General features: G+C 43.1%; 1 protein-coding gene across 1 annotated transcript in view; it reads left to right on the top strand.

The window, feature by feature from the left end:
• Positions 1–4,821: 4,821 nt before the first annotated feature.
• LATS2 (large tumor suppressor kinase 2) overlaps positions 4,822–11,895 on the top strand; it is a 52,329-nt gene continuing 45,255 nt past the window's right edge. The window contains exons 1-2 of the mRNA XM_005149755.4: positions 4,822–4,937; positions 9,170–9,734. Coding sequence (XP_005149812.1) covers positions 9,396–9,734 — 339 coding nt within the window. The 5' untranslated portion in view covers positions 4,822–4,937; positions 9,170–9,395. The remainder of the gene's footprint in view (positions 4,938–9,169; positions 9,735–11,895) is intronic.

The following is an 11,895-nucleotide window of genomic DNA, read 5'->3' as shown; positions in this document are numbered from 1 at the left end:
AGCAGTGAAGTAGTTTGCTGTCAGTCCCAAAGTGGGATAGGGAATGGAGCAGAGCTGAACTATGCTGTCTTTGGCTCAGCAGACCTGGCTACCACCCCCTCCCAGAAATCAACATGAGATAGTTTAGTGAAGTGTCATCACTCTTATTGCATGGTCTCTAATGGTTGCAAATGCCCTTGCACTGGTGTGCGTATGTGTCTGCACAGGGCAGGGACAGTTGGTAGTGCACACACATGGCAGATTCCTCCCTGTGTGCTCTGGTGCTGCTTTTCCACTCAGGAAATTTTCCACTCTGGGAGTTTCCTAGTCCCAAACCCTCACCTCCATACTGGGGATCTGGGTTTCATTTGTATTTTCCTCTCCAGAGTACTGGATAAGTGCCTCATTGGTTCCTCACAGCTCCTTCCGTTTTTTCCACACAGGCATTTTGGGAAGATAGGAAAGTATCCTTGTCTTCACCACTTCCAGAGTCTCTCATTTTCTGCACCAAGCCAAGGGCTGAGTGTGCTGCTGTTCCTCCCACACCTTTTCTTTCTGTCTGGAGTGTGAATCATTGTCTGCAGCAGGATGGGTAGAGCTGTGGTGGGGGTATTGTTATGCTGGAAGATGCTAAGAGCTACTGTGACAGGCCTTTGATGAAAAGATAATTACAGGCCAGACTGATGGTTCCTGGATGCCCTCACCAGATGCCAGGGCTTCCTGTGTCCTGCATTACCCACTTCCCATTTTCTCCAGGAGCAGAACTTCCCTGCCTATGGATGCCCAAAAACTTTCCCTAAAATTTTGGAACTATTTGGCTCTGATGTTCAAAAAACATCCACATTTCATTTGAACTAAGTGATGCCATCAAGCTGATTGCATGGACTTGAAAATTTGGCCAATTCTTTTACAAACAGAGAGCACAACTGGCTCCCGCTGGTGAAATTCCACACAAAGTCCCAACATTCTTGCAGTCCTCTTGGGTGCAGCCTGGGCTCCAGCTGCAGTCAATGATTGATATGGAGTGTGGGGCTGGGGGCAGAGTACATAGGAATATGGCTCTTGTGAAATTTGAAGTTTTGAACTTTCTGTGTGAGGGCTGAAAGACACTGTGAGCATCCAGCACACCCTACCTAGTTAACAAGAGCCTGGATTCACGTTTCCTCTTCAAAGCTGAGGCAGTTTTCTAGTCAAATTTGTCCTATTTCACCTACTTTATGCTGAAATAAAATGTAGTTCTGAAGTATCAGCTCTTATGTCCATTACATCCTTTCTGCCCCCCAAAAAATGCTGTGATAGATCTCATAGAGATGGTCCTGACAAAAAGAACATAGCTAACCATAGTTAGATTTGGTTAGAGTTTATTTTTTCACTCACTCAAATATTGAACCAATGAGCCTAACTTTGTTGCAAATGTAATTTTGTATCACAGTTAAATATATATTTTCATATATAGGTTTTGTTGTCTGTACTGTGCTGGAGGCCTTAGAACTCCTGTTTCAAACTGATTTTGAATAGGTGATTTGGGAAGAATAATTCCCAGTATCATTTTGCAGAGAAGTCACTATATTAAAACAAGAACAGTTCAGCAGTGTTTACCTAAATCTTTTTTCCTTGCACATCATTCATTTTGTGTCACAGTGGTTTGTTCTAGACACATTGTCCTCGTGAATGATGTCACTGTCAGCAAATCCTTTGTGTTTGTATGCTCATGCACATGTGTGTTCACATGTTCATAAAAATTTCACTTGTGTGTGTATTCCTCTTTTTGAAAAAAGACTAGCGGAGGACTAGATATTGCCAATGATGTTCTTGCTTTACCTTTCTTTTTCACATTTTCTGAATGGGTTCAAGTTTTTATTGGCTACCAGCACTGTGTAAAGAAAAAGTTCATCCACCCACATCACAATTAATTGGTTGCTAAGAGTATTTTTAGCAATATGATTTGATAATTGGTTCCAAATACAATAGTTTAGAAAGATTCACACTGTGGCCCAGCAAACAGTGAAACAAGAGTACAGGTAGGGAATGAGACAGGTGACCCACAGCATTAGATGCAAGGGGATGGAGCTGCACAAAGCTCCTGCTTCCCTTGCTATCTTGGATGGGTGGAAGGAGAAACAGTGTGAAATAGTAGAGCTGTGGTCCCTCCCATAGTACCCACACAGAGAGCTGCTCAGACAAGCCAGGAGGGCAGTGTTATAATCACCACAGATCCAGAGGAGTCACTCACCAAAGCAGAGGCATGAATAAACACACTGACCCTTACTCATGGTAGATTATTATCTCATGGTCTAGTCTGTGAATGGATTTGCTCATACAGACAAATTGTATTGTCCTTTTCATGTTGCATCTCTTCTTCTGGAGAGATGTGGAGAAGATACTTGGAAGGAATGAGTTCACTGATACACAGTAATCTCCAAAAAACTTACAGAGATCAAATTATGTTTTAACCAAGTTGTTGTATCATGCTACAACCCAACTCATTCCAATTTCCTTAATATTTCTGAGGGACCTGATTTCTAATAATTTGGGTTTCTAAGGGCTAAAAGCACAAATAGTCTACAGAGTCTTCTCATCTGTGGTGGACCAGCCAAATACTTTCTAGGGCACAGATGCAACCCATTTTACCTATACCTGCAGCTCTGCTGGTGGGAAGTCAGACTCAGAAACTCTGCAAATGCATGAAATTCAGAATGTGCCACTCGCTGGAACCAGGAGATGAAATAGTGCTGCTGAATCTCATTCCCAGATGGATTGGAATGCAAAAGGAAAACAAACAGTTCCAAAGGAGAAAAATAAATTAAAGATCTGTTTTACCTAGATTTAAGAATGTGGATGACAACCAAATCTTACGAAAGAGCATATTAGCACAGAGTAAGCAGTTTTTATCTAGATGCTGTTCCTTTAAACCAGCCTAAACTTTGTTGGGAAAAGGTCTCAAGCCATTGAGCAATCTCTGGTTTGGGCAATAATGTTGCTATTCTTCATCAGCTAAGCACAGCAGTAATTCAGAAAATGAAGCTGTGCTGCATCTATCATATCATTTAAAGTTACTTCAGTTTTGCAGGTATTTGAAGATTGCAGAATGAACTGCATTACCTTGCAATATTCTGCTGACAATGGAATCTGCTCTGAACCTAATGGGTTTCTCTAGCTCCCCAGAGCTGGAGGTTCTTCCACAATGTATTCCAGTCAGTGAGACTATTGAAATTCTGACAGTAATTTATATACAGTAACTGGCTGCCCTCAGATGAGATGCTAAGCCATTTCTGTTCACCAGCCTGCATTTTTCTCATTAAATGTAGCACTCCATTGGCAGTCACTTTTTCCCAAACCAGCATCATTTATAAGCACTATTAACAGTTTGCATGGAAGGCATTTTAAAAAAAAATTATTATAAACAAGCTCAGAGAGATACCCTTAGATAGGACTGTCCATGAGTAATATTACTCACAAAAATAGTCCCTATGGCTTGGAAAAGGCTGTAAATATAGCTCTCATCCTGGAGAGACAGTTATGCACAGACTTCTCTATACGTGCTCTTGGTCCTGTTGGAGACACTGGGAATGGTTACATGATTAAAGATAACCATGTGTCTTAAGCATCTGTAAGACTGACATTTACCATACCAGACAGAATGCCTCTATGATGCGCACCTCTCAGCTTTGCAACAGGATTTCGGGAATTTTCATTTGAGGAGTAAAGGCTTCTTCCATGTTAATGTTCTAAAGATACATGCATGTATCTATACAGAGGAGCATACATTCTTATTTTTCTTACTCTGTATTAGTATTCGTGGGTTATTGCTAGTGTGTGTATTTGTCATGCTACGGGGCCAGAGCCAGCCTCCCAGATCCAAACATTGCTGTATTTGGGGGTGTGTGGATTATTTCTCATGGATAACTGTCTTTATTAAAGAACATAGAGATAGCTAAAATCAGAATATTCCTGCTTTCATGGAAAACAGGCTCTTATCCAGGCAGCTCCATCCATAACAAGGTCAAAACACGAGCTTTGCATCCAAAAATCCTTTGCAGCTTGGGTCTGCATTTTTGTTCCAGATGCGAATTTCCTGGCTGCCCTCCTCCAGCACCTTGTATCTCCCTTGTCTCCTTACCATGATGAAAAAACGTGAAAAATAAGCAACCCCCTCAAAATTATAATAATAATAAATAAAAAAACCCCAACAAACAAACAAAACCCAGAAACCGAAAGAAAAGCCCAAGTAGGGACTGATGGTCTTGACTGTGTACATGAATAGTTAGTTCAGCATTGAAGGAATAGTGGTAGTAAGGGGTTATCACCACAAAATTCTCGGTTAAATTTGTCTGGGGACACCTGACAAGCAGCAGGCACTTCCAAGCCTCCTGCTTCATCTCTTTTTACCTCAGAAAGGGAAGGCATCACCATTCCCTCAGCCACCCCTCTCTCCAGACACCAGTGTGGCCTTGTGGTGAGGTGGAGTGAGTTCTGTGAGGGTGAAGTGTCACAAGGTGCTTGTAAAACGAGTAAAGGGCACCCCGAAGGGGCTGGAGAATGGAGGGGAGTGAGACAGCCTCCCCTCAGCCCTCCGGTCCCCTCGGGCTGCCACAACTACCACCCTGTCCTCTGGTCGCCACCGGTTCCCTCAGGTTGCGACAGCCCTTGACAGCCCTTAACGGCCGTTCCCGCCCTTCCCGCCCCAGAAGCCCCTCCCCCCGCTGGTATGCGCCGGGAAGGGCGGGCGGGATGAGGAAGGGGGGGGAATGGAATGACGCGGGCACTGCGGGTCACGTGACGCGTTTGGAATGCCAACAATGTAGCGAATGTCCCGACTGCGCCCCGCACTCGGCGCCCGGGACGGCGAAGGGAAGATGGAGTTCGGCTCGCGCCGTCGGGGTCGTCGCCGCCGCCTCCGTTATTGAACCTTGACGGTGCCCTGTGAGGCAAGCGGCGGCGCTGGGCGCCCCGAGGAGGTGAGCGAAGGGTGGGTGGGAGCGGCGATTTTCCTCTCAACTCCGGGTGTAAGCGCCCTCCCCCCCCTCCCTGCCCCATACTGCTGCTCCCTGAGGGGAAAGTCGTGTGGAGAAGCGGAGGGAGCAGAGGCGGCTCGGTCCTTGAAGCGGGAGGGAGCGTCCCGTGTGTGTGTGTCCCTCCCAGGGGCAGCCTCGGTGCCCTGTCCGCACCCTCCGACATTTTCCGGACGCCCGTGTGACAGCCCAGCCCGCGCGGGGGTGTCTCTCCCGCCTGGGGCCTCTGCCCCGGGCGTGGATAGCACAGTCTCCCTCAAGCCCCTGCCATAGGACCCGTCTCCGAGGGGTGCCCCAGCAGGCCGGAGTTTATTTTGGGAGCTTTCTGCCTGCCAAAGGAGTGAGTTTGTGGTTTGAGGAAGAAGAGGTTGGACGCCCGCGTTCCGCGGGGGTACTCCTGGCCAGCCCGGGGGTTGGAGGCGGAGGCAAGGGCCGGGGTAGCCGAGCGAGGAGTCCGGAGCCCCCGCGGTCCCGCTCGGCTGCGGAGGGGGCCATGCTGTGCCCAGTCAGCTGAGGGTCACTGCCAAATTCCAGCACTTCGCCACCCTCTCCGCTGCCTCCCGAGTGGTGTGCGTGTTGAAATACCCCCGTCCCCGACAAAGGCACTGACGCAAATGACGCAAAAAAGCTTACTTGGAGTGTCCGAGCTCTGCGGTCAATTACTGCTTGTTTGCTGTGGATGGGGAAGGTGAGCTGTTTCACACAGCACTGGATTGGGCCAGTGCTTATGGTTGGTAATGGGATACGGGCACGGAGTTACTTTTGGAGTTTTGTAAACCGAAGGAAGGAGAGGAGGAATGACTTGGGGAAAAATCCTCGCTTAAATTCTTTTAACTTTCACCATATGCCTACTTATAAAGGGGAGCACTGATTGTATAATAATTACTGAACCAGTTGCCCCAAACAATCTTGTATCTTCGATACAGAGTGGAGGATACCCGTTTCCATGAATTTGTGATCCAGAAAGCCAGAGCAATACCTGTAAATCGAGAGAAGGAAGGGAGCTGTAGCAGTTCCTTAAAACTTATTTTTGCAGTGGTCTCTAGTTCAGCTTGCTGCAGAGCCTGCACCGTTATAGATTGAAAAGCAGCCTGCAAGCTCAAGGTTTGGGACTTAGATCGTGAAATGCAACTGAGTCTTAGCTCCTTGCCTGTGTCCCAGCTCCACGGAGCCACCAGTATCTGTAGCCTGTTGGTGAATGAAGAAACAGCAGAGTGAATAGCTAGTGCTGCTGGGACAACAGGCATCAGCATATAATTTCAGCATGATTGGTTGATTGCTGGCAGAGCAGCTATTGGTATTTCTCAAATAAAGAAAAATATTCAGTTATTCAAAAATTGTTAAAACTTTATGCAATTGAAGTAATGCTGCACTTACTTGAAATAAGTATAATGGACAAGCTTCTAATTTGTGCAGAACATGGAATATCTGGGGGGGTAAAAAAGCCCCAAACAATTAGGATTGTTTAGTCAGAATGGCTTGAAGCTCAAAAATAATTCTGAAAAATCGATTCTTCTGATGGCAGGAAGGCTGTTGATACGTTCATGCTCTAGGCAAGGTGCAGATTAGAAGGATTTTGAGTTATCCAAATCCAGACGTACTGTCATAAATACTTAGACAGAATTAGACACACTGCTTATCTTTTAAAGTACACAAGCCTTTTATTTTTTGCTAAAAATGCAAATCACAGTTGGATTGTAAAAAGAAAGGCATATTGCCTTTCTCTGTAAATCATCTGTAATATTTAATGTTATGATTTCTTGGCTTATTTTACATATTTAGTTAAAAAAAACAAAACCCTCCTGCAAAATACAAACCACATTTGCAGTTTGCTGCAGTACTTACTGTTGTTGCTGTTCTCATTCATGCTGTCTAAAGGATCAGAGTTTCTTTCTGGTTTAGCAGTATTGTAAATGTAAGCTGAGGAAGTTGCCAGCTGGCTTGACCTAGCATTATTAGACTCGAGCTTAGGCTAAAGGTCACAGAAGTTCTTTATGTGAAGCATGTGTGTAAGTGGGAAAGCAGTCCTTTGCTGCAAAAAGGTGGGGGGATTGCAGGCTTCCCAGCATGTCCCAGGCCTGAGGATTGGCATAGGGACTGAAAAGGAAGAACTCAGATTCCTAAACCTAGCCATATGGTGCCTGCTGCTGTCAGGAAAAGAAAGGCGGTTACAGACCAATTAATTGCTCTGTATCTTTTCAGTACCAGCTAGGTATGACATAATCCTAAAAGGCTGGGTTGCTTTTTTGTTTGTGTTTTTTTTTTTAACAAGGTTATTTGTTATCTTCTGCTCTAAGTAGAAAAAGTTGAGTTCTTGAGATCGGTTTGTCTTCATTGAGAACAATGAAAGCTTGATCTTTTTTTGACTAAAAGCTGATTTTTCATTTTTGAAAATACCAAAATCTAGATGAACAGCTTTAGCACTTCAAGAAAAGTGACAAACCCTTTCCAATGTGCATGTGGACTTTTATGTCACTGTTAGTCCTTGATGAGTTAGGGTTGCAGGATATCCTTAGAAAGTACTGAGTGGAGGAGCTCAAGACCTTGACTACATTATAGGTGTCTTTTGCTAAGATTTAAATGGTCAGTAAAATTTCAGCTTAACGTTCAGTTAACTGAAAGAGGTTGACATGGATTAATCTCAAGTGATTAATCCGAGCTTTTGCATTTCAGACTGATGAACTATCATAAAAGAGTCTGGGGGCTGACTTCAGTGTTGCATTTCAGTCCTTGCTTGTAGAGGAAAGCTTGAACTCTGTGCTAAGAAGAAAGTGATGGGCTTCAGAGGTGAAAGGTGTTCAGATTGTCTTGGCCTTCACAGGAGTAAACTGCTTGGCAGTGAGAAATGATGGCAAACTTATGGAAATGGTTCTTTTGCTGGGGAATACTACAGCTATCAGAAAGAGCTGTTGCAGTTAGTTGAATTTTAGTACAAGCATGAGAAAATAAAGAGCAACACTTCCTGGAGAAACTCTTTCCAATGATAAATGTGCTATGATCAGAAGTGAAGTGCCTTAAAAAAAAAAAAAACAAAAAACAAGCAAACTGGTTGACTTCTGAGTGACAGAGAGGAGCATACAGTATATTACCTTCTTCTGTATTTGCAATTTGAAAACAGCTGAACAAAATTCTGACCTTCCCAACAAAGTGGCTTGAGCACCATTTGGGCTTCACTTTGCAAAGTGCTAATAGCAGCAGCAGAAGCAAACTTGCATAAGCAGCATCAATTGGGGGGTGACATTTCTGATAAAGCTACCTTTTTCATTCTCTTCAGAATGCATAATTATATAATGTTTCTGTTATGGTGATGCCACAAGGACTTAGTTAAAGTAGGATTCTTGTTGTCACTTCGTGCTGCACAGAGTTTGTAAGTTGCTGGGTAGCTCAGCTATGCTGCATAGTTCTGTGCTGCATGTCAGAAGAGGTGCATGAGGCTATCTCAAAGTCTTTTTTTTCTATATGGGATACTATCTGAGCTGGTTCTGCCACATCTGCTTTTGCTGTGTACCTTCATTGAGCCCTTTTTTCCCTTTCTTCCCTGTAAAGCACATCTAATGAAATATTATATACTCTCCCCCAATTTCTTCTCTTTCTTCCAGTTCTGGGGAGAATTCTTACCTTCAGGCTTTGCTAAGACATTCATTTGGAAAGGCCAAATATCTTGTCTTTCTGTTACTCACTTTGTTATTGAAATACTAGAAGTTGCTATGGTTAGAGTCATCAATATTTCCATTATAAATCTTTTTCATAAACTTCTGAAACTGAACTCGGCTAGTGTAAAATAAACAAAATCTTAAGTGGGAGAAAAACATTTCATGAGCATACTCTTCCCTAATTATGAAATAGGATAGGCTCGTCCAGGCTTTAGTTATGCAATTGGGTGGGAAACTTGCTGTGGTTGAGTACTGAAAATTCTGAAACTTTGGAGTTTTTAAGGAGTTTGTTTTCATTTATTTTGAAAATGAAACGTTAAAGTTTATTGATTTATTGATTATGTTGATAAAACAGTTTGGAATCCTAATTTTGAAAACAGATAAAATCATTAAAGAGAATCTGGCTGTGACAGCTTAATGGGTTAAACTGATTGACTTTCACTTGATTCATTGTCATGCTGTCCCTTCAGAGACATTTCTAATATCCACTTAATTGCATGTACTTTCTGTTTTCTTTTGTTTCAGACACTGTCAGTCTGTAAAATGATGATTCCAAGGATGTTCATTTTCTGTAGGAAATGTGAAGATCGTAAGCTGAAGTAAAACGCTGGCAGGAACTTGAGAATTTTGCCTTTTTCTCTTTGAAGGATTATGTTTACAAGAAACTGATACCATCAAGTGACACTGTTTTGAAAGAAAGCAATTAAAAAAAATAAAGCTGTATTTATGCTCAGAGAAAACTGGATTAACAATGAGGCCAAAGACTTTTCCTGCTACGACGTATTCTGGGAACAGCAGACAAAGGTTACAAGAGATTCGAGAGGGTTTAAAGCAACCATCCAAATCTTCGGGTCAGGGACTACCTGTTGGACTAGGCAGTGAACCTTCGCTGGACCATAAGATTTTAATAGGGAAGGATGCTGCAAGGCAGCAGCAAATGAGACAGACACCCAAGTTTGGACCATATCAGAAAGCTCTACGAGAAATTAGGTATTCTTTGCTGCCTTTTGCTAATGAGTCGAGCACTACAGCAGCTGTTGAAGTAAACAGGCAGATGCTCCAGGAACTGGTGAATGCAGGTTGTGATCAGGTATGTGTGCATTTGGAGGGGGGATTGTCACTACCTTCAAAACAAGTTCATTCCCAGGACTGGACAAAGGATTTTGATGACAGTTATCAAACTTGCCAGTTGACAAAATGTGCCATTTTTTTGGACAGTTGTCTTGCTGTATGACTAGCAGAGTAGATGACCTGCTGTCAAGCAATGTGCTTAGAATGGGAATAATTCATGTTAAAAATGGTCATGGTGGCCTCTGGGTTTCCCTTAGGATTTCTCCAGTTGATGTATAAGGCTGATCAGGGTACATTGTCTGTTTTCTTTTTCTTCTTTCAATTTTTTCTTTCTTTCTCTCCTTGCTCTCCTTCCTTCTTGTTTTCCTCAAGACTGGAAGAAGCCTTAGCTATGAGTAAGAGAGAATTTAATCTAGCATCTAAGCTCAAGTTGCTGTCAGAAACAACTAGAAGAAATAATTGAGATAGTATATCGTCTTTGAATTCGATATGCTTCACTTGCTATTCGCCAGAAGCAGGTTGCATTGACTGGATGTTCAGCAGGCAGCAGTGGTTGGTACACACCCTTTCTCCTTCACCTTCCCTGCTTCTAGCAAGATGTGATAGCCCTGTCTCAGATAAGGGGCTTGACACCGGGATGCTTGCTTTTGTCATTCTGAAGTGGATGTTAGAACATATTCTTAATTCAAAGGCCACTTACCTGGTGCAGCACATGGTCTGTGTTGAGCTGCATTCATCTTGCATGTGCTTCTAGTGTTGGTATTGACATTCACCTCTGTCCAGGAATAGTTTAAGGTTTTGCTTTATCAGATAAAGTGTTGGTTTGGGTTCAGATTCTGATTGTTGTAGAAATTACTTCCCCCCCCCATGTGATTGAATGGCAGTTATCGACAAGCGGAAGCATGTGTGTTTGTAGTCTATGATATAAACTTAAGAGTTTTTAAACTGAGGTGCTTTCAGTAGCATTTCCTTGATTTCAGGACTTCCAGCTCCATTTACTCATGGTAGAGTGTGAGTCTCTTGCCTTTCCCAGACCATATTGTGAATCTGTATAACAAAGCTAACATCAGTCATCATTATAAAATCATAATTTCTCTGGACCTATGTAGACATTAATTAATGCTGTTGCTCTTCCAAAGTGTTCATGCTGTGTGAGCATAGAGGCGATTGCAGATCCAATGAGAAGTGCTGTGCTACAACTAAACACTTTCTAGTCCAGTGAACTAAGATGCTGTATAGAATTATTTAACTGGAGGAACCAGGGATTTTCTCCAATCTTAAGCATGCCATGAAAACATGGTGTTTTTTAGAACTCTACCCTCTATATTTCCCTAGCTCTGTGTGTGAGCCAAGGTTAAATGAGCACAGCTGGATTCTGGATTGGAAATGTGCATTTGGTAAGTAACATGGACAAATCATTCACACACAGAACAGGCTCGTTGGACTAAAATCTTGGAAAGTACTTTGAGCACACTACAGCACAGGGATGTTAAGCTGATATATAAAAGAGAAATACCTGAACAGCTGTTAAAATGTGTTGGTATTAAAGGCAGTGTAGTGCTCTAGATATATGAAGTTTTAATATCTGTAGCTATTTTGACTTCAACGTTTGTGTAACAGTATTGCTTCTAATAGAGCACTGACAGTGAGCCCTGTTCTGACTCTGATGTGAAGATTTTTTCCACCTCCTTAAATTTCGTTGCACATTTTTGGTGGGTTGTGTGTTTTGTTTGTTTTGTTTTTTTTGGGGGGGTTTCTTGGGGGGGGTTGTTGCTTGGTTTTTTGTTTTTTTTTCCCCTCACTGACCATAATACTTCCATCCTCACTTTTAGGTTTTCTCCCTACCTTGTTTCTCCCTAGCTTGACACTTGTTGCCTGGAGATGGCATTATTTGCCCTATCACTTAGGTGTGTTTGGTGTTCATACCTAAGCATGAGCACGATCACTTTGGCTAGGGTCCAGACAGGGGTTCCAAGACTGGAGTCCTGTGGCTAAAAATGCTGAGTTCAGGCCTTATGAAGGCTGCATGTCCTGGGGGGTTGTGAATGAGTAGAGTTTCTTGATGCTGTGAATGGTATCTGGCCCTGGGGATGACATGGTGTAGGGTGATAGACTTGATTACTACCTCTGGATTCTTTCTTCCTGGTGCCTGAGCTGTTTTGAATCAAATGCTGAACTGT

The sequence above is a fragment of the Melopsittacus undulatus genome, chromosome 2 (genome assembly GCF_012275295.1).
Source record: "Melopsittacus undulatus isolate bMelUnd1 chromosome 2, bMelUnd1.mat.Z, whole genome shotgun sequence".
In the NCBI taxonomy this organism is placed as follows: domain Eukaryota; kingdom Metazoa; phylum Chordata; class Aves; order Psittaciformes; family Psittaculidae; genus Melopsittacus; species Melopsittacus undulatus.
The sequence above is the reverse complement of the archived record's forward strand: the minus strand, read 5'-3'. Positions and strand labels throughout refer to the sequence as shown.